The sequence below is a fragment of the Acaromyces ingoldii genome, assembly GCF_003144295.1.
Source record: "Acaromyces ingoldii strain MCA 4198 unplaced genomic scaffold FA10scaffold_8, whole genome shotgun sequence".
In the NCBI taxonomy this organism is placed as follows: domain Eukaryota; kingdom Fungi; phylum Basidiomycota; class Exobasidiomycetes; order Exobasidiales; family Cryptobasidiaceae; genus Acaromyces; species Acaromyces ingoldii.
In genome coordinates, this window is record NW_020290254.1 from 359,442 (window position 1) to 377,632 (window position 18,191).

The window sequence follows — 18,191 nt, forward strand, 5'->3', positions numbered from 1 at the left end:
CGCGGTGAGGGCAATGCCATGTGTTGCTGGCTGGCGAGGCCGACCGGCGGCTGCTGCTGCGGCTGTGGAGGTTGAGCAAAGGGCGACGATGATGGTGGCGTCGATGAGCTTTGCTGCAAGCCCTGCTGATGCTGCTGATGACCAGGAGCGGTAGAATGAGGCCCAAGTGAGGACTGCGTGGGCGGCGAGGTGGTAGCACCATTGGCAAGTCCGACTGCAGAAGGCGTCGAAGAAACGTGAGGTCCTGCCGACAAGGGAGCAGCACTAGCAGCAGCGAGCCCGCTGCTACCTGCCCCACCTGGAGCGGCTAGAGGTGGCCGTGGGAGTGAGGTTGAGGAAGGGGCGGATAGCGGTGCGCCATGGCCATGCGACGACGAAGGAGCAGGACCAACAAGAGACGTTGTTGGTCGAGGAGGCAGTCCTTGAGGGGGGGCAGGCAGCGAAGACAAAGAGGTGGCGGCCAGAGGAGCAGGACCATTAGAGCCGCCGCTAGTAGGGCGAGCAACGCCCGGAGGTGGATGAGGGCGGGGAGTCGGGCCAGTGGGTGCCACGCGGCTATGGGCACCGCTGGGACTGGGCGAGGAAGGCGGCAGTGAGGAGAGGACACCAGCGACTCGGTTGCTGCGGTGACCAGCAGCAGACTGCGGTACTGCTGACGCTGGTGATCGCGGTGCAGTTGGAATCGTCGATCGGCTGCTTGGGGGGGACGCAGCATCGTTATCGGACGTCGCATTGTACGGCAAATTGGCTTCAGACAAGGCTGCGCCAGCAGCTGGACGGGGAGGAGTGGAGATCTTCTTGTTCGATGGTGCAGAGTGAGCGGGAGACGAAGAGGTGGGAGAGGAGGAGGAGGAGGAGGCAAGGGCTTCTTCTGCCTTCTTACCCGTCTCCTCTCTAGCCTTTCTCTCTGCCGCCTCTGCTTCCCGCTGTTCCTTGGTACGTTTGGCAACCTCCTCTGCCTGCGCCCTTCTCTCCCGTTCCAGTCTAGCTTTCTCGTCCTTCTCGCGCTTTTTCCGTTCTCTTTCGGCATCCCTAGCTCGTTCCTCTTCCTGACGTTTGCGCTTCTCCTCATCTTTGCGAATCTTCTCCTCAAGCTGCGCCCTTTTCTCGGCCTCTCGTCTCAGCCGAACTTCTTCCTGGCGCTTGAGCTCGGCCTCGCGCTGTTTCTCCAGCTTCTCCTTTGCGGCAGCAGCCTCGGCAGCCTTCTCGCTTTCGAGACGCAACCTCTCCTCTTCTTTTTGCTGCTTGGCCTGCTTCTTCTTGTCCTTCTTTTTCTGATTCTCTTTCTGCTTCTTGGCTTCCTTCTCCTTCTCGGCCTGATCCTCGGCCTCAAGCTCGCGAAGAAGCTGAAGTTGACGTTCTTGGGCAATCTGCGTGCAAGACGGAGTCTGAGCAAATAACAGTCTACTTTGGCAGCCTGCGTTACCTCGCTCACCTTTTCCCTGTACGCCTGCAGGACCCGCTGTTCGAACATGCGCGCAGCAAAAATCTGGAACATGCGCCGGCCTTCCTCCATGCGCTATGTTTGGACAGGCAGGAAAGGGCAACAGTTTAGCAACGGTGAAGACGCAATGCGACAGCTAGTTGCCCACGTACCGCTTCAGGGTCCTCGTCATCTTCGACTTCATCATCCTCTTCCACCAACTCCTCTTCTCCTTCCTCGTCTTCTTCGTCCACTTCCTCTTCCTCGTCGACATCAACGTCTTCGAACTCCTCATCCAACTCGTGGGCTTCTACAATGGCCCGGACCTCGTCCTCTCGAATCGAACGACGCTCAGCCAGCTGCTCCATCATCTCGAGGAACTTCTGCCCATCGTTTCTGAGAAGGTCGTCGGCGACAGTCAAGATGCCTCCTGGTCACAATCGGCCCAGAGAAGAGCCGGTGAGGTAAGCGAAGGCAAGCGCAAGGGGAAGAAGAGAGGAGAGGAGAGGAGAGACAAAGAAAGAAAAAGGGGGCGGCCGCGAGCCGAGTTAGTCATGCGATGTTCATAGGAAGAGGGAAGAGGGGCAAGGGGGAAGAGAGATGAAGCAAAGTTGATGACCCACCCTTGACAGTAAGCGAAGAGCCGAGGTTGAAGAACGAATCGCCGCTGGAGTGAGCCTTGCTCGTCGCGTTTGCAGGCCGGCGACGACCAGAACTAGCCTTGGTCTCAGGCTCATCGAGGTCTTCGTCATCCTCTTCGTCCTCTTCGTCGTCGTAATCATCTTCATATTCATCGTCTTCGAGATCCTCATCGTCGTAGCCCTCATCGTCATCGGGAGGAAGCGATGTCACCTTCTTACCGGTCGGCGCCAGAGGTTGCGGTTGGCCAGCACCTCGAGTTTGAGTCGCACCTCGTGCCGTCGCCGACGATCGCGAGAGGGAATTCCCGCCAATGACGGCGCCCGTGCTGTCCAAGGCCACGCTACCAGGAAATGGACCAGGCCCAGGTGGGGGTGGAATGGTTCCTCCGCTGTGAGCATACTGCTGTTGGTGGCTGGCGTACTGCTCGAGCTCCACGTAGTAGGCCTCGTAGAGGACGTCGAGCTCGTCCTCGATGGCGTGTCTTTTCCTGCCACAGACACGGCAGGAGCAGAGGTGCTTCTGCTGCTCCTTCATCCTACGAAGGACCGCCTCCTTCTCCACCTTCAACAGCGATCGTCGTTCCTTGTCATTGAGACACAGCCAAAATTCCTTGATTTTTTCGCGCTCTTCTGCACTGCTTGATGACCAGACTTTTGGTGCCTGCTGAGGCTGCTGCTGCTGCTGCTGCTGCTGCTGCTGCTGCGTCCGATCGACACCACCAGTGACAACCCCGTTGACGGAGGCAGGGCCTCCAGGGTGACCAGCGGCAGCCACCGACGCCGTCCGTTTGCCCAAGCCTCCAGTGGCCGCTGCTACGGCGCCGTGGCCGTGGCCGTGGCCGTGACCGTGACCGATGCCGTTGGCCGATGTGGGGTGACGACCGCCTGCAGGCGCCTTTCCGGCAGCTGTAGATGAAAAAGTCATTGGCTGCTTGCCTGCCGCTCTGGAGCTCGGCGCTGGTGGGGCCGTTGAAGTAGTCCGGTGGTTGTTGTTGCTCGCCGGGTGTAGGGCATTGACATTCGATGTCGGAGCATTGTTCTGTATCGTCGCTTTGGGATTCGCCAGGCTCTGAGGGGACAGGAGAGGCGCCAATGGTGGTGGCGGGGGAGGCGGCGGTGGTGCAGCAGCCAGATCGGTGGCCCCGCTTTTCTTCTTCTTCTTTTTGTTCTTCTTCTTCGTCGAAGTCTGTTCGCCGCCGCCGCCACCACCGCCGCCACCGCCGCCCGAGGGAGGAGCCACGAGACCATTGGCACCGTTGCTGAGCGGGCCGAGGCCATCTCGTGTGCCGTCCAACGAGGCAGCCTCGTGAGCATCGAGCTCTTCATCCGAATAGTAATCGTCTTCAAACTCGCCCCTCTCCTCGCCGTATTCATTGACCAGGACCACTGGCGCCGGCAGCGGCTCTCCTGGCGGTCGAGTCGGCGGTGGATTCGGCACCGCCGCGGCGGAGCTGTACAGGGCATTTTCAAGATCGTCGTCGTGAGCCTGGTGCCGGTGGAGGTGGTGGTGATGATGATGATGGAGGTGGCTGTTGTTGGTGGCGGTGATGGTGTTGTGGCTGTTGTGATGTGCGTGAGGGCTGTTTGGTGACGAATTGGGGTGAGGGTGAAGCGGTAAGGCTTGCTCTGGATGCAGAGCTAGGTCGGCAAACACCGAAGGATCAAAGGGCACCGATGAAAAAGCCGAAGAAGGGTGCGAATTCGGGCCAGGTGGATGCTGCTGAAGGTGGCGCTGCGAAGCGTGCGCCGCCTGCGCGAGCTGCTGCGCGACGGCGATCATGGCCTGCGTCGAAGCTTGGCGTGAATTGGCGTCGTTTGTGCTGGCGACCGCTTGCGCCGATGCGGGCAGCTGACCAAGGGGAAGGGCATTGCGGATGAATGTTCTCAGGTGGGCGGGCAACGAGGTCCAGTAGGCGTCGTCGTCGGGAATCCCCTGGGGGTCCGCCTCCATTCTCCTGTACAGCTCGCTGGCCGTCGAGAGAAGGTCGGCCTGGGCCTGGGCTGTTGCGGTAAAGGGACCCGAGGGCGACTGGCCGTAGCCATGGGGGTGCAGAGGAGGAAGCGACTCGAGCCCATCGTCCGTCTTTTTCGCCTTGCCCTTCTTCTTCTTCTTCTTGGCAGCCGCCGCTGCCGCTGCCACGGCGGCCGCGTCGGCCACGAGAGCTTCGTGCGGGTGGCCTGCCAGTGACGAGGGCGCTTGACTTGGCGACTGTGTCGAAGGGGGCGAAGGAGCTCGAGGTGCCGGGAATGCCGGCGGCGGTGGCCTCGAGGAGGGAGGCTGGCTCCTTGGCGGCAGCTTTGCCTTTGTCATTGCGCCCGAGGCTTAACAGGTGCTGATTGTCACCTCGATGCCGCTGATAGCCGCGTGGGTGATGGTCGTGGTCAAAAGCAAAGAGGCTGCAAGGAGAGACCGAGACGAGTCGTTGGCGAGACGATCCTGCTTGCCAGGAGGTCATCTAAGCTTGCTTGATGCCCGTCGCCGCCTCGATGCCAACAAGATGGGAAGCGCGCCACTGATCTCCTCGTCCGACCCCGGTGTCTCCTCTCGACTGTTTTCAGCTTGCGTTGCCACTTGCTTCAAATCAAGGGATCGCAGGGTCAGGATCACGGGGATCGAGTGTAGACGGTGTGCTGTTGGCAAATTGTCAGCCGCCGCCTGCCTAGATAGACTTTGGTCAGAACGGTGAGGGTGGAGTCCGGTCCCCTCACCTTGCCTGCCCGCTCGGCCTGCCTTCTCAGTCAGTCGCCTCGCCGTCTCTCAGGTCCCTTTTGCCTCGTGGGCCAAGAGACCAAATACAAAAACTTCTCTATCCAACATTTTGTATTGCTCGAGTCTAGGCAAGGGTGGCCCACGCTGCGGACTTCCACGTGGAAACCTCTATTGCCTATGGTCATTCTCCACCACACCTACAACATTCAGCACCGTGCGCTTGGCAGACAAGCCCGATCCGCGTATCGTTAGAATCGTCGACGATCTAAGTCGGTGAATGGGTGTGAGAGAATGTTCGTGTGTGTGTGACAAGTCAGCAGCTGCATCCATGCTGATGGCTCTAGGAGTCAATGCAACGAGCCGTGATCCTCCTTTACCTCTTTCGAGGCTAGTCGTGGGGTCAGACAGCCAAGACTCACCTGTCCTAGCGATACCTTCACTTTTCTAAATACAACGCAATCAGACCATCTTCGTCTGCTCAAGACGCTGTGGAAAGAGACTCACCGTGCTCCCTTCATCCCTTTGGTGGTCATCAGAGCGTTCTTGTCAAAGGCGTAGCGGAGGCCGCCTTGGGAAGCTGCAATAACTGCCGACATCTTGCGTGGAAAGGTCGAATTGGATAAGAACTTTGTCTTCAACAAGGGGCGTGTGTATCAAGCTCACCCAATCTGTCGGATCAATTGCTGTCATGCATGATGCATTGTCAGCTTTCTTCTATCCTGGCGAGTATCTTGTGCCAATGCAACTTCACCCGCATTGAGTCCGTCGGGAGGATCGTCGATCCAATGTGTCCACCCAATGAGGGCCCAGCTGGCCAAAGCAAAGAGGACGATGGGCAGTAAAGAGAGGTAGCCGATGGTGTTTGTAGATTCTTTGAGTGCGTGACGTCAGTCACCGATCTTGGACGGGATTGCTGTCGGCCCAGAAAGACATCCGGGCCAATTACAACGATCGCTTACCTTGAGTGCTCGAGCCCCATCCTACCGTTGCCCCATGCCAGAGCCCAAAGACCCTTCGAGTACCGTTTTGCTCTGAAATCGGACCGTGGAATCCGCCACCGCGGCCGCTTTCCACCGCCATGGCCTGAAACCATTCACGCTAGAGCAAGGTCATTAAGTTAGCATCGTCTGGGTTGCATGCCAAGAAGAGTCAGTCACCTGAGATGTGGCAGAATACTCGAAGACACCCTTATCGTGGAGAAAAAAAGGGAGAGTGCAGAGACGCCAGATATGAGATCATCAAAGTCTGGATCAGGAAAAGCAATCCTTCCACATCGTACCTGGATAAATTGTGCCACTTGATCAGGTTGAATCCACGTCGTAGCTCTTCGTGCATTCATTCGGGCATTGAAGTTGGCAAGACTCTGTATGGCACCTGTCTTACCGTACAGAACCGTTCCCCAGAGGTTTGCAGGCGAGGTCAGGTTGGTGTTGGGGCTCTGCAATGAAGAGGTGTCCTGGGGGGATGTTCTCTTGGTGGCATTTATGACCGACGAAAGGGTGCTCGAGTAGACGAATGCGTGGCCGACGGCTGCCAGCGGATTTTGCACGATTAGAAGTCGAGCGTAATACGCGAAGAAGTCCCTCTTGGAGACTTCGCTGGTAGGCGAAAAAGAGTGGTTTCCAGGGCCGAGTTCGCCATCGTAGCCGCTAAGCCTATTTGGCCTCCCTTCTCTGAGCTCAGTGACGTTGATCCAGCGTCGATTGGAAACATACTGGACCAGATTGCTTGTCCACCTCGGTCGAAGCGAGCATATCAAGTCACCGCCAAGCTCCGACACAGAAGCAAAAAGCTCGGCACCTGCATCTTTGAAGTACATGACTGCGGAGAGCCGAAGAATTGTGTGAGCAAGAGCCATTCTTCTTCTTCTCTCCAGTTCTCTGCTTGGTATGTATAGGAACGGAGGTGGGAGGATCTGCGTAAGTTTGTAGGGAAGAGAACCTACCGGTAGTATCTGGATCATCTCGACCGTCTGCGTCTTTGTTTGAACACCCCCTGACAACGATAGAGTTACTCCCGACACTTTGAGAGTCGTCACATATTCAGCAGTCAAGCGTAGATGCTCAGCAACAGTGGAATATAGTGCTTACTACTGGTAGGAGATGTCCTTCCCATTGCCGCCATCCACGTTGCATTGTAAGGTAACACGGGCTAGGTGTGGCGTTTCCGTCAGCGCCACGGTGAGGATGCTTCTTTCGCGCTCGGTACGAGGCGGCCAGCACATGACATCCACCGTCAACCCCTGTTGAATCAGCTCATACGTGTGGTTGAAGCCTGCTGCCCGAGGAGCACGTCTCGGTGGCTTACGCCAGGAACCCCAAGGAAGAACACCGTCCGGTCCCAGGGTTGCAGTTCCACCCGTACCGCCTACATACGTAACACTTCCTGGACTATCGAGAATGGCAAGAAATCAGAGATAGAGCACAATTGAGATGCAATTCCGACAGAATGGCGACTCACAGCTTAAAGAGAGGCTCGTGTTCGCTCAGAGCTTCTTCCAATTTTGCCCTGCCCGCCATGATTAGTGTCTGTACATCGTCTAGCGATGGACAGGGATCGAAGATGATGCCTGGATGCTGTGCAAAAGTCCACAAGTCGGAAATGTGCTGTGCTCCGCACGACAGATTGGCCGGATTGGGAAATGTCGCCGCCTTTTATTCCCCCTCTTCACATCAGTTTTGCCTCCATTTTTCTTCATTATTCTAGACTCCTCACTGGCATAAAGGCGACTGCAGCTGCAAAGTCGCCGCTCAGTTCGTCGAGTTCAACACCGTGAAATGGAACGATGTACACCATCGGCTTGGGATAGAGGAGCGTCGAAAAAGCCGAAGGCAAGAAAGTGTTGGTAAGGAAGATAAAAAGGGTGACTGCTGGCCAAAGCGGTCTGCGTCTCGAGAGCGTATAGCCTGCGCGGAGCATCTCATTGAGGGCTGCAAATGTCAGAAGCTCTGTTCTGGGCTGCTTGTATGCCAAACGCCTCGTGGCAAAGTGAGCAATGGCATTGCCCCAAAGCAATAACGTTATCTCGCCCAAAATAACGCCGAGGAAGGTGAAGAGCTGCGTCGAAGCGGTTGGTGATGTGTTGATATACTCGGCCAGCCGATCAGGAGCACGGAGATTATACTAGACCCTGTTGAGCCCATCGCTGCGTCGCTACTTCTTGGTCAATTCAACTCACCTTGCCGCCAAAGAATTTGAAGCCCAGACACGAGATCATGAGAAGCCAGAAGCCACCGACGACGGTAAGTAGTGTCAGGACGACGTTATTCCGGTGCCTGTCTTCTTGCTCGCGTTCGCCTTCAGCTTCGCCGGAAAAGCGAAAGGATAAAACGGAAGAAGGGCTGCCCCATTCGCGCTTCGAGCTCTTTTTTATGTTGGAAATGAGTGATGCCTCTTTGTCGAGGAAATCAGCCTCGGTGTCTTCTTTTTCTACCCTTCGACATGGCGTCCAATCCTCATCAGCAAGAAAGCAACCACGAGGGCTGTAAAGCGCGAACCCCTGGCCTGGTCGTGGTTGCTGTCCTGCCTCATCTGCGCGATCATGTCGATCTTGCTGTTCTTTGAGCACGTCAGCCTCCAACAGAAGATTGATGTTGGCGCACGGGGATGTCCGTCTCCTGCGTGCTTCTAGTGAAAGCGAGACCATATAGATATGGTTGTGGTGGGAGCAACGAAGCCTTCTTTGCGGTATCTGATGGTCTTCTTGCTTCTCTTATATAATTCGCCCTTGTAGGCGTCTTTTGGTCTACGCCCAACGCCAAAACTCGAGAAGGCTCGGCTTCGAGTCAGATTTGGCCTCAGACGGTAAAAGTGTTATGTTATGTGATGTTATGTGATGTTTTGTTTTTTGGTGTTACCTCTCGTCACAATATCATATGATAGATTCTTGCTCTACCGTTGGATGAAAAGGGCATCACGAACTGACTGTAATGATGGTATACAGACACGGGATCGATATAGCGGCACTGGTGATTGACGTGCACCTCGAATGACTGCCAGTAGTAACTCCGCACTAGCTCGCGAGTCCATGTCACGATCGGATACGTGAAGAATTCGGATACGTGAAGAAAGCGGATTCCACGGCAATCCCAAGCTAGCTTATGCAAGGTAAGTGTCTGTGTCTTCCTTGGAGCAACGCATGACACTACTGCTCGATCAGCAAACATGGAGACACTTGGAAGGAAGAAGGCCTATGCTATTTACCAGCTCTGATGAAGCCCAACAGCTCTTCAACGCTAAGTCCCACAAGTAGATGAGTGATCGAGGCCAAAAGCTAGAGGCAGCGCTTGTGGTCGAGCATAACACGCTCTCATCTTTGTCCCAGAACCATTTTCAAGCAAAGCGAGGAAGGCGCCCAACCACCCAAAGTCTCGAACTAATGCGAGACTGTGTTACGACGGCAGGGATGAAGCAGCACATTTCCCCTCTTTGACGATCTAAGAGACCCTCGGAAGCCTCACCGCACTCGTTGGGGGGCGCCAATTGCTACGACACCAATACTCCCCGGCCAATACTCCCCGGCCAGATGAGCCGCCCACCACGGGCGAAACCACTAGTATTCGCCGATTTATTTGATAAGGCCCTGTCAATATCCATGCTTGGCCTCGGTCAATCTGTCACCTCATAGAGAGCCCCGTGACTGCTAGCAAACCCACCACATCAAGTTATGCTCCGTATGCTCGTAAGAATCAGTTACAAAAAAATCTTCTTTACAGCCGCCGCCCGCATTCGCAAGAGATATGCCTTAAATCACCTATTTTGCTGTGTACCTGTCGCCAACTCAGCATTTCCCGAAGATCTCTGAGCAGGCCTATGAATGGAGCTGGAAGGAGGTGGCAGCACTTGTTTTCATTGTGTCGTTCTACGTTTCAGAGGGAGCAAACACCTGGTTCCCGCATGTCTTCACAAGATGGTGTGCGAAACCTCCTTCCATGGCCGTGGCCATGGTGTTTCGGACTGTCTGAGCTCCAACTGTGGCTTGCTCCTGCTCCTGGCTGGGTAGGGTTGACCCAAGGAGAAAGGTTACGGAGCGTACAGAAAAGAAGACGTGCGAAGTGCCTTAAACTCGAGGCTTTCTTTTCCATCGGAACCAGCCAAATCGGAAATTCTCGGCACTGACGGCGGCTAAAGTAGAGGAAGGTGGAGGAAGGTGCGGTGGATGCCGACGTGCGGCCACTGGTATTCGTCGCTTGCACTACCTTGCTAAACCCGAACATACTGTTCCTAAGCTGTCTTACCCTGAGCTTGTTGATTCATCGACCGCTCAGCAAGACTGCAGTGAGGCACTACTAGTCATCACTGCGGACGACGACGTGGGAGACCGACTAGGCGAAGAATCCGAGATTTAGGGCGCACGGACGCACTCCTCCAATCTTTCTATTTTTTTCTTTCTTTTCAATCGCTCTTCTCTCTCCTTCCCCTCTCTTTCCTGGGCCGCCAAAAAAGGTCTTTTTGGCTTGTACAATTGGACGCTGGACAAGAAGCATCGTCAGAGAGACTTGCAATACAGCACGCATACTTCTGTGTGCCTTCCACAGATAATGGCTGGCCATCGATTACTCCTCGTCCATCTCTTCTTGCCCGACACGCTTCATTTTCACCAAGATGTCGATGACGCCAGCTTCAACTTTACCGCCCAACAACCCCTCGATGGCCCTGACCCAGCCAAGACGGAACCAGCCTCGCCCACGTCGCACCTGAACTCGGAACTCCTCCCGCTGCACGAGCTGGACAAGCGTCTTGCCAACTCGAACCAGTCCAACGTCGTCGCACCGGTCGTCACCGAGGAGCCCGACGAGGATGAGAACGTGGCCGTCTCGGACAGCGAAGACGAGACTTTGGTCCCCGCCCAACGCACTAAAGCCGAGCGACGAGAGGGAACCGCGCCAAGGCCGAGGAGCACGAGAAGTAGCTTCTCGGAGCAAAACAAGAAAATCAGCATGAGCACCTTGATGAACGAGGCATCCCAGGGCTCTGCCTCCACGCAGAGATCGTCGCCCTCAGAAAGGCACACGGGTTTGCCGCCGCTGCCGATGCGATCGAGGCGAGCCAGCCCCAGTGGGTCACAGAGACCACTCATAGTCACTAGTTCGCCTCCTCAGGACTCTTCGCTCCCCGTGGCGGCAGCCTCGGATCACGGCCGCGCTGCTCAGACTAGTGGAGGCACAAGCAGCCGGAGCCGACGATCAAGCTTCAACGCTGCGTCAGGTCTCCAAAGTGCTACGTCCATGAAGATGACACCGGCGAACAACGCCAACCTGGCACTGCCGTCCTCTCAGCAGCAGCAGCAGCAGCAAGTCCAACAGCAACAGCAACAGCAACAGCAACAGCATCAGCAACAGCAACAGCAACAACAACAACAACAACAACAACAACAACAACAACCACAACAACAACAACAGCAGCAGCAGCAGCCGCAGACGGTAAACAGAAACGATAGCTCGGGCACCAGGACGCCTGGGGCGCACGCTGGTGGCAAGGCAGGCACCATGACGCCTTTGAGCATCATCGGCGATCTAGCGGTGAGTGACTCCAGATCCGTCTCGCCGTTCCCCTCCCACACTCTGCCCCTCTCTTCCTTGTTATCTGAGTAAGCTCTTGTTACTCAACAGGCTAAGCAGTCTGCCATTCAACCTGCACCCACGAGCACGCCCGGTGATAGCGAGAGGCACAATCCCTTTGGATCAGGCGCCGTGACGCCGATGCGAGGCGTGCAGACGCCTGGTCAAGGCTCGCGTACTCCAGCCAAGCCGTTCATGCAGCACGTCATCAACAAGGCACCGCCTGGCCTCAGCATGACGAAGGCCAACGATGTTCAGGAAGCGCGAGCCTCGAGGCTGCTGGGCCACGAGCCGAGGTCCACGCATTCGCATTCGGCGCCTAAAGGCTTGACCAGACCTGGTCCGGGTCCCAGCAAGCTGTCCAGCATTCGTGGTGCCAGCGCTTCAGCAAGCGGAGGCCTCATAGATCATGGCCGAGGTGCTACTGCTGCTGCTGCTGCTGCTGCTGCTCCTTCGGCGTCCTCTTCTGCGCAGCACGAAGAGAGACAGCCTCGAGACGCGACCCCAGCACTCAGCTCTTCGGACGGACCCGACGAGACGCGGGGCCAGAGCCGGTCGAGAAGACCGCTGTCGTCATCACCACAGGCAGCAAGGCAGCAGCAGCAACATGGGCGCAACACGTCCCAGGGTGCTGGACCACCCTCAGCGCAGAGCTCAGTCTATTGGAACAAGAATGCGAGAAATCGATCGCAAAGGGCCAGTCTAGGCCGGCGACCATCCAATATTGGATCATCGTCTTCAAAAAATCGGCAATGCTCGAGAGACAGCCTCGATTGGACACAGCAGCAGCAGCAGCAGCATGACGATCAGCAAAACCACGAAGATGTTGTCGCTTTGCCGCCATTCGACTTTGTTCCCAATCCCTCGAGTAATGGCGGTCTGGTCAATGCTGTCAATTCGCTTCCACGCGATCGCATGCGTGCAGGCAAAGTCTTCATTGGCACCCCAGGCCTCTCTTACGACGAGTGGGCGGGCCCAGCCGAGCAGGCCTACATAAGCGATCGATTCATGGAGGAAAGAAGCAGCAGGCCTGTCTGGGTCGATGAAGAGACGTTCGAATTGGCCTATAATCACTTTGCCAAAAAGATTCTCTGGCCTGTTTTTCACTACACACTCCCCAGCGAAAAGGAGCTCGAATCGGAGCACGACAGCTTCCGACGGTACAAGGAGGTCAACAGGCTATTTGCCGACGCCGTCGAGCGAGAATATCGGGCAGGTGACATCATCTGGATCAACGATTACCATCTGCTCTTGCTACCCGAAATGCTTCGCAGAAGGCTGCCCCACGCCACCATCGGCTTCTTTTGCCACATTGCCTTCCCCTCTTCGGAGCTCTTTCGCTGTCTTTCCGTTCGTCATGAGATTCTCCGCGGCATGCTGTAAGTGATGCGCACTGGTACGTCTGGCAGACGGTGTTTCGCTGATGATAGAATACGACTCAGTGGTTCCGACCTCATTGGGATGCAGACGTTCGGATTCGCCCGCCACTTTAGGCAAACGGTCACGCGCATTCTGCAGATGGGCGCTACGCCGAAGGGGGTTCAGCTGGACGGGCACGGCGGCTTTGTCACCGTGTCACCCTTTCCAATTGGCATCGACGTGCGCAGTCTCAATCGTCGAAGGGCCGAGCCTGACGTGGCGGAGTGGGTCGAGAAGCTAAAGGAGAGATATGAGGGCAAGAAGATCATCGTGGGTAGGGACAAGCTTGATTGGATCAAGGGCGTCCGACAGAAGCTGCTGGCCTTTGAGCTCTTCCTCGAGGAGAATCCCAGCTGGGTGGGCAAGGTGGTGCTGATCCAGGTAGCCCTGGCCACGACAGAGGAAAATGAGGAGGCGGCAGCGTCGACCGAGGTTGTTGCTCGCATCAATAAGACGTACTCTACCCTCACCTATCAGCCCGTCGTCTTTCTCCACGTCCAGGACATCACCTTTTCGCAGTACCTGGCTCTGCTGACGGTGGCCGATGCATTTCTTGCAACAAGTTTGAGGGAAGGGATGGGCCTGACGGCGCATGAGTGGGTCATCTGCCAGGAGACCAAGCATCGACCTTTGATCCTCTCTGAGTTTACGGGAAGCTATTCGGCATTGCGCGCTGCAATCGGGATCAATCCCTGGGCCAAGAAGCAAGTGGCGGCAGCCATCCATAAGGCTCTGACCATGGATGATGACGAGGCAGCGCAACGTTGGGAAGACCTTCACAGACAGGTTGTCACGTGAGTCTACATCTCCATTTCCCTCTTCCCCCTTGCTGCACTTCATGTCAATCTGACGACGCCAATCGTCACTACTATGAACCGTCACGCTCGCCTACAAGTCAAACGGCCCCGCATTGGGCTTCAAGCTTCTTAGGAAGGCTTGAACGCGCTCACATCGACCAGGAGAGGCGCAATCACGCCTTTATTCCTCGGCTCGAAGTGGGCCAGCTGTCATCCGAATGGCGGGCCGCAAAGTCGCGACTGCTCTTCATTGATCTCGAAGAGACGCTCATGGAGGATGATGCGGCGGCAATTCATGAGCAAGGGTTCCACGTACCGACAGACGTTTTGAACCTTTTGCAGCAGCTGTGCGCCGACGCAAAGAACCGCGTCTACCTGTCGAGCTCCCGAGGAGAGCAAGATCTCGAGCAGATCGCCGAAAAGGTGCCGAGGATTGGCTTCCTTTCCGAGAGCGGTTGCCAAGTGTCGTATGCGGGCGAGGGCGCGGAATTAGGACCCAAGACGTGGACCAGTTTGGTCGCGGGTTCCAACCTGTCTTGGCGTGAACCAGTCAAGGAGCTTCTGTCCTACTTTACCGAGCGAACTCGTGAGTTTCCCGATGTGTGCGCGGGCCGCCTTCGTGTCACTCGATGGGACGGTGGGCTGACGACAGTCATACTTGCACGGCTCAGCCGGCTCCTGGCTCGAAGATCGAGGCGCTTCCATTCTCTGGCAGTTCTGGAGCACCAAGCTCGGCGAAGCCTCGAGTCAAGCGGCCCAATGGGCCCGGAGACAGGCGAATGAAGCCCTCAACCTCATCTATGACTCGCTTGGAGAACGCTACTCGCTCAGGATCATTCCCGGGCCTCAATCTTTTCTCATCATGCCCAAAAACGTCTCGAGACAGACTGCGATTCAGCACATTGTCAGCCTCAGTGCCGTCGGGTCTCCGCTCATGACGACACGGGGCAGTAGTAGTGGTGGTGCCGCAAGGGCCAGCGATGAAAGCGCCGTGGCTACCCAGAAGCATTCCCCTGATGACGTCGGCACTGCCTCGAATGCTGCGCCCCAACATTCATCAGCTCGAATAGTGACGGTAGAGGCCACCAGGCCGAGGAGCATCAGTGAAGCCCTCGGCTTGTCCCCCGCTCGTCCTGGCGCTGGCGGCGGCTCGATTGAGGCAGGAAAAAACGCAGCATCGTCCTACAGCTCTTCGATTGGTGGACAAGACCTTCATCCCTCGGGCAGGGGCTCGTTCGACTTTGTCATCGCTATTGGAAAGGACGATGGCACATTTGCATTCGTCAATGGCCTCGACCTTCCATTTGCGCCCATAACATGCACTTGTTCGACCGAAGGTCATAGGGGCAGCGAGGCTTCTTTCTACCTCGACGGCATCAATGATGTCAAAAATTCCCTCTCCGAACTCATCGCTTTCAAGGGCCGGGACATTAAGTGGGGATCGCCCTTCATGGCAGATGTATGAAGCTAGCTCTTGTCCAGCACAAGCTTAATGTCAACGCCAAACAAGATCGCTCTTCTGCCCACCGCTTCTTTAACACCCTTCTGTTCCTTGACCGACTGTTGGTTGGCATGGCCAAAAAGGATGCCATTCAAAGACAATTGCAATTCCTCTTTGCAGTCAGAGGCTCGCAATCCTGACCTCTCCCCGAAAGCCCCGATTCCTTTCTACTTCACCCTCCTCACTACCCTGCTTCATCTACCACCTACTATATACAGTACATCACTTATACTCCCGCTTGTTCCACACTACTACTAAACTGCTGCTGCTGCCACAACTGACTACCCTCAATTACCACTACTCGATTATACATAAATGCTGTTGCCTACACTAGCTACTGCTGCTGTACTACACTCTACTACCAGCTCTTCTGCCTGCGTGCCGTGTTTGGATTCGGCACGCGCGACCCTAGCTTGTACTGCTGCACCCCTCTTTCCAAGGCGCTAAAATCGCACATTTTCTCGCGTCTTAGAAATTGTGCAATGCGCGCGTGCATGCCGACGAGGACCAGGCACCAGAGGGGCACAAGGGAACCAAAACCAACAATATCGTCTAATGCGCGCCGTTTCCCTCATGGGACGGGCCCGCCCGACTCTGCTCGTCGCCATCGATCGATTCTCTTTCGCGCCACCATCTCTGCTCCTCAATCCCTCTCCTTCCCTTCTCTTCCAGCCTCCGCTCTCGGTCTCTCCCTTCCTTCCACTCTTTCAACCTCCCCCTAGGCTCCATTGCTCTTTTTCAGCCCGCTCGCGAAAATGAGGTCGTCTGCTGTCGCTCTCGTTGCTCTTGCCGCGGTGACCCAAGTCTGGGCGAACTCTCCCGCGCCCACTCCGGTGAGTCTAAATCAAGCTTGTGAGCCACTGCACCTCGATGGCAAGCCAGAGAGGGAAGTGAAACAAGAGAATCACACTTGAGGAAGGGATTGTGATGGACAAGACGGCTCCTGCTCGAACTGGAAAGAGAATTGCTAACCTTTTTTGTTGTTACTATCTGTCCTTCAGGCCCTCGAAAAGCGCCAGGCGTTCCCAAGCGGTCTTGATGTCTCTCAGATTGCGGCCAACCCTTCGTCTTTCTTGTCCGAGGCATCTAAGCTTCTGACGATCCCCGCCGCGGCTTCCGTCTTCTCCTCGGTGACGGCCGATCCGGCCTTTGCCTCTTCGCTTAGCGAGGCTCTCGTCTCCCAGTACGGCAGCTCCACGGCTAATTCGTACCTCTCTTCGGCATACAAGGAGCTCGCTTCCGTCACCTCGAGCGCCGCATCGGCCCAGAGCACGACTTCGCAATCGTCGAGCAGCAGCTCCAACTCCAACTCGGCTCCTTCGTCGATTGTGCCCACCGTTGCCCTGAGCGCAGTCGCTGCTGCTGGCGTTGCTCTGCTTTTTGCTGCTCTCTGAGACGTAGTATCTGCAGCCTGTTCTCTTAACGCTGTCTCTGTCTCCGGCCTTCTGAGTCAGTGAATCATGAGTCGAGGGCCATCATATCCTCTCCTCCCCCCCACGCTCCTTTGCATACCTCTCCTTCCCCCATATGACCCTTTCTTTTTCTACTCGTTGGATGTACCGGTCTGCATCCCTTCACACTCTACCCTTACCCCTCTGGTTTTTGAAGTCTTCTTGGTCCGTTATGGAATGGAATGTGTGCTTTCCCTGCCATGCTATCCTCCTGCTTGCGTCAACTTATACAATTACACTCTCTAGAAACGGGAAGGCTTTCAAGGGAAGAGGCAGGGGTCTTGCTCTTCAATTCTCGGGTATGCGGCTTTGACACGCAACGCAGCGGTGTGAGTGGGACGAGGGAAAAGGAACAAAAGGGAGGTGGGGGTGACGACGACTCACAAACACGTAATCTCGTTTTGCTTGAAGTACCGCCGATTCTCCTCGTCGATGAGGACGAGATTGAGGTAGTAGCGGGTGCTGAATTTCTTGTTGACGTCTCGGAACGTGGGCGTCAGCTCAAAGCCGCCAAGAAAGAGGCGAATGGGAATTGTCTCTCCTCTGACAGGCGCGCCATCCATGATCTCGAATTTGGTGATGGTCTCGGACTCATTGTATTGATTTGGCGCTGTTTCACGGGCGATGGGTCAGTGGATTTCGACAGCGGACTTTAGCTCGAGGGGGGTTTCTCGCCAAAGCAAGAAAAAGAGATTTAAGGCAGGCACCCACCCGCTCCAGTCGTCTCTCTTCGAATGATGGAGAGCTCCATGTGCTTGATTTTGATTCTGACGAGCAAGAAGTAAATTTTGCCCACGATGACGTCCTTCAGATGGTATCTGAGAAGATGCGTAGGTGCGCGTCAGCAGCTTGACAAGGTCACACACCCGCCCCGGGGAAACTCGCTTGCTCTTGTTGTATTCGAATTCGATGTGGAGACAGTCCTCGATGCCGACCTCCATCTTGATAGGATTGTTGCTGTCTGGAGGCATGCGGTACGAGTGAACCCAGAGGTCCTTCTCCTTGGCCACATCAGCCATGCGCCGGCCGAGAAGGACGCGGAGAAAGTAGCGAAGCTTGACATTGATGCCGTTGTACGATTCGTAGGCCTTTTCGACGTTCTTGAACTCAAAGTCATACACGGCCCCTCCCCCACCAGCAGCTACCTCGCCCGGCGATGCGAGCTGGTGCGTGAGAGAGAGAAACTCGTAGTGGTTGCCTCGGTCGTAGAATAGCTCTGTTTGTTTTCCCTAGGATGAGCAAGTCGACAGACATGAAGCGAGTATTCCTGGGCAACATCGCCGTCGACGCCGCTGCTGCTCACCAATGCATCCGACAAACTCAATCTTGATCCCCTCGTGGACCAGACGTTTGCCGTCCCGGGTGCGAATGTGCACCTGACCCTTTACGCTCTCGCCGTCAAAGTAGACGGGGCAGCGCTCTCTTCGATCCTTGTCGACCTTGACCTCGACCTGGCGCCGCTGTTCGTCGCCGTCGAGGCGCACGTCTACGTCGACGGGCGACGCAAAGTTGAAAAAGGAGGCCATCGAGCACCGGTCGTCGCAGCGGGAGTCGAGCGTCTTTCCGGCTGCCCACCCTTAATAGTTCCCTACTGAACAAGTCGACCTCCACGTGATTTTGCTGGCAACGAGTGTTGTTTCTCCTCAAGACTCTCCTCATCCGTGGCCCCATCACTACTACAGTCTCACT

The 18,191-nt window shown here is 56.0% G+C and overlaps 7 protein-coding genes across 7 annotated transcripts; 2 read left to right on the top strand and 5 right to left on the bottom strand.

The window, feature by feature from the left end:
- Positions 1–1,253: 1,253 nt before the first annotated feature.
- Positions 1,254–1,519, bottom strand: FA10DRAFT_223586 (hypothetical protein; the record flags this gene model as incomplete). Its single annotated transcript, XM_025518584.1, has 2 exons — positions 1,254–1,370; positions 1,436–1,519. Coding segments are annotated over 2 exons (201 nt in total), but the record flags the coding sequence as incomplete, so codon positions are not given.
- Positions 1,520–1,746: 227 nt separating this feature from the next.
- FA10DRAFT_193809 (hypothetical protein) lies at positions 1,747–4,850 on the bottom strand. The gene has a single exon (XM_025518390.1). It carries the CDS (start codon positions 4,373–4,375, stop codon positions 1,976–1,978), a length of 2,400 nt encoding a protein of 799 aa, XP_025374275.1. The 5' UTR covers positions 4,376–4,850; the 3' UTR covers positions 1,747–1,975.
- A 424-nt stretch (positions 4,851–5,274) lies between these two features.
- FA10DRAFT_304486 (hypothetical protein) lies at positions 5,275–7,383 on the bottom strand (the record flags this gene model as incomplete). Its single annotated transcript, XM_025525364.1, has 9 exons — positions 7,235–7,383; positions 6,865–7,164; positions 6,720–6,796; positions 6,054–6,595; positions 5,932–5,961; positions 5,734–5,872; positions 5,526–5,645; positions 5,438–5,457; positions 5,275–5,370 (listed from the first exon to the last, which is right to left on the bottom strand). Exons 1-9 carry the CDS (start codon positions 7,291–7,293, stop codon positions 5,275–5,277), a joined length of 1,383 nt encoding a protein of 460 aa, XP_025374276.1. The 5' UTR covers positions 7,294–7,383.
- Positions 7,384–7,471: 88 nt separating this feature from the next.
- Positions 7,472–8,317, bottom strand: FA10DRAFT_297501 (hypothetical protein; the record flags this gene model as incomplete). The annotated part of the gene is made up of 3 exons (XM_025524527.1): positions 7,472–7,897; positions 7,953–8,203; positions 8,272–8,317. The coding sequence occupies 3 exons, from the start codon at positions 8,315–8,317 to the stop codon at positions 7,472–7,474; spliced, it is 723 nt and encodes a 240-aa protein (XP_025374277.1).
- Positions 8,318–10,314: 1,997 nt separating this feature from the next.
- Positions 10,315–15,015, top strand: FA10DRAFT_273347 (hypothetical protein; the record flags this gene model as incomplete). The annotated part of the gene is made up of 6 exons (XM_025523165.1): positions 10,315–11,295; positions 11,386–12,068; positions 12,102–12,713; positions 12,777–13,547; positions 13,649–14,136; positions 14,222–15,015. 6 exons carry the CDS (start codon positions 10,315–10,317, stop codon positions 15,013–15,015), a joined length of 4,329 nt encoding a protein of 1,442 aa, XP_025374278.1.
- A 418-nt stretch (positions 15,016–15,433) lies between these two features.
- FA10DRAFT_269689 (hypothetical protein) lies at positions 15,434–16,706 on the top strand. Its single transcript, XM_025522846.1, has 2 exons — positions 15,434–15,884; positions 16,053–16,706. Exons 1-2 carry the CDS (start codon positions 15,807–15,809, stop codon positions 16,443–16,445), a joined length of 471 nt encoding a protein of 156 aa, XP_025374279.1. The 5' UTR covers positions 15,434–15,806; the 3' UTR covers positions 16,446–16,706.
- Positions 16,687–18,028, bottom strand: FA10DRAFT_245717 (putative PEP8-vacuolar protein sorting/targeting protein; the record flags this gene model as incomplete). Its single annotated transcript, XM_025519385.1, has 5 exons — positions 16,687–16,809; positions 16,887–17,112; positions 17,214–17,320; positions 17,367–17,718; positions 17,806–18,028. The coding sequence occupies 5 exons, from the start codon at positions 18,026–18,028 to the stop codon at positions 16,791–16,793; spliced, it is 927 nt and encodes a 308-aa protein (XP_025374280.1). The 3' UTR covers positions 16,687–16,790.
- Positions 18,029–18,191: the final 163 nt, after the last annotated feature.

Coding starts and splice junctions, on each gene's coding strand:
- FA10DRAFT_269689 (XM_025522846.1), top strand. CDS start 15,807: ATGAGGTCGTCTGCTGTCGCTCTCGTTGCTCTTGCCGCGGTGACCCAA. Junction 15,885..16,052: donor ACTCTCCCGCGCCCACTCCG/GTGAGTCTAAAT, acceptor TCTGTCCTTCAG/GCCCTCGAAAAGCGCCAGGC.
- FA10DRAFT_193809 (XM_025518390.1), bottom strand. CDS start 4,375: ATGACAAAGGCAAAGCTGCCGCCAAGGAGCCAGCCTCCCTCCTCGAGG.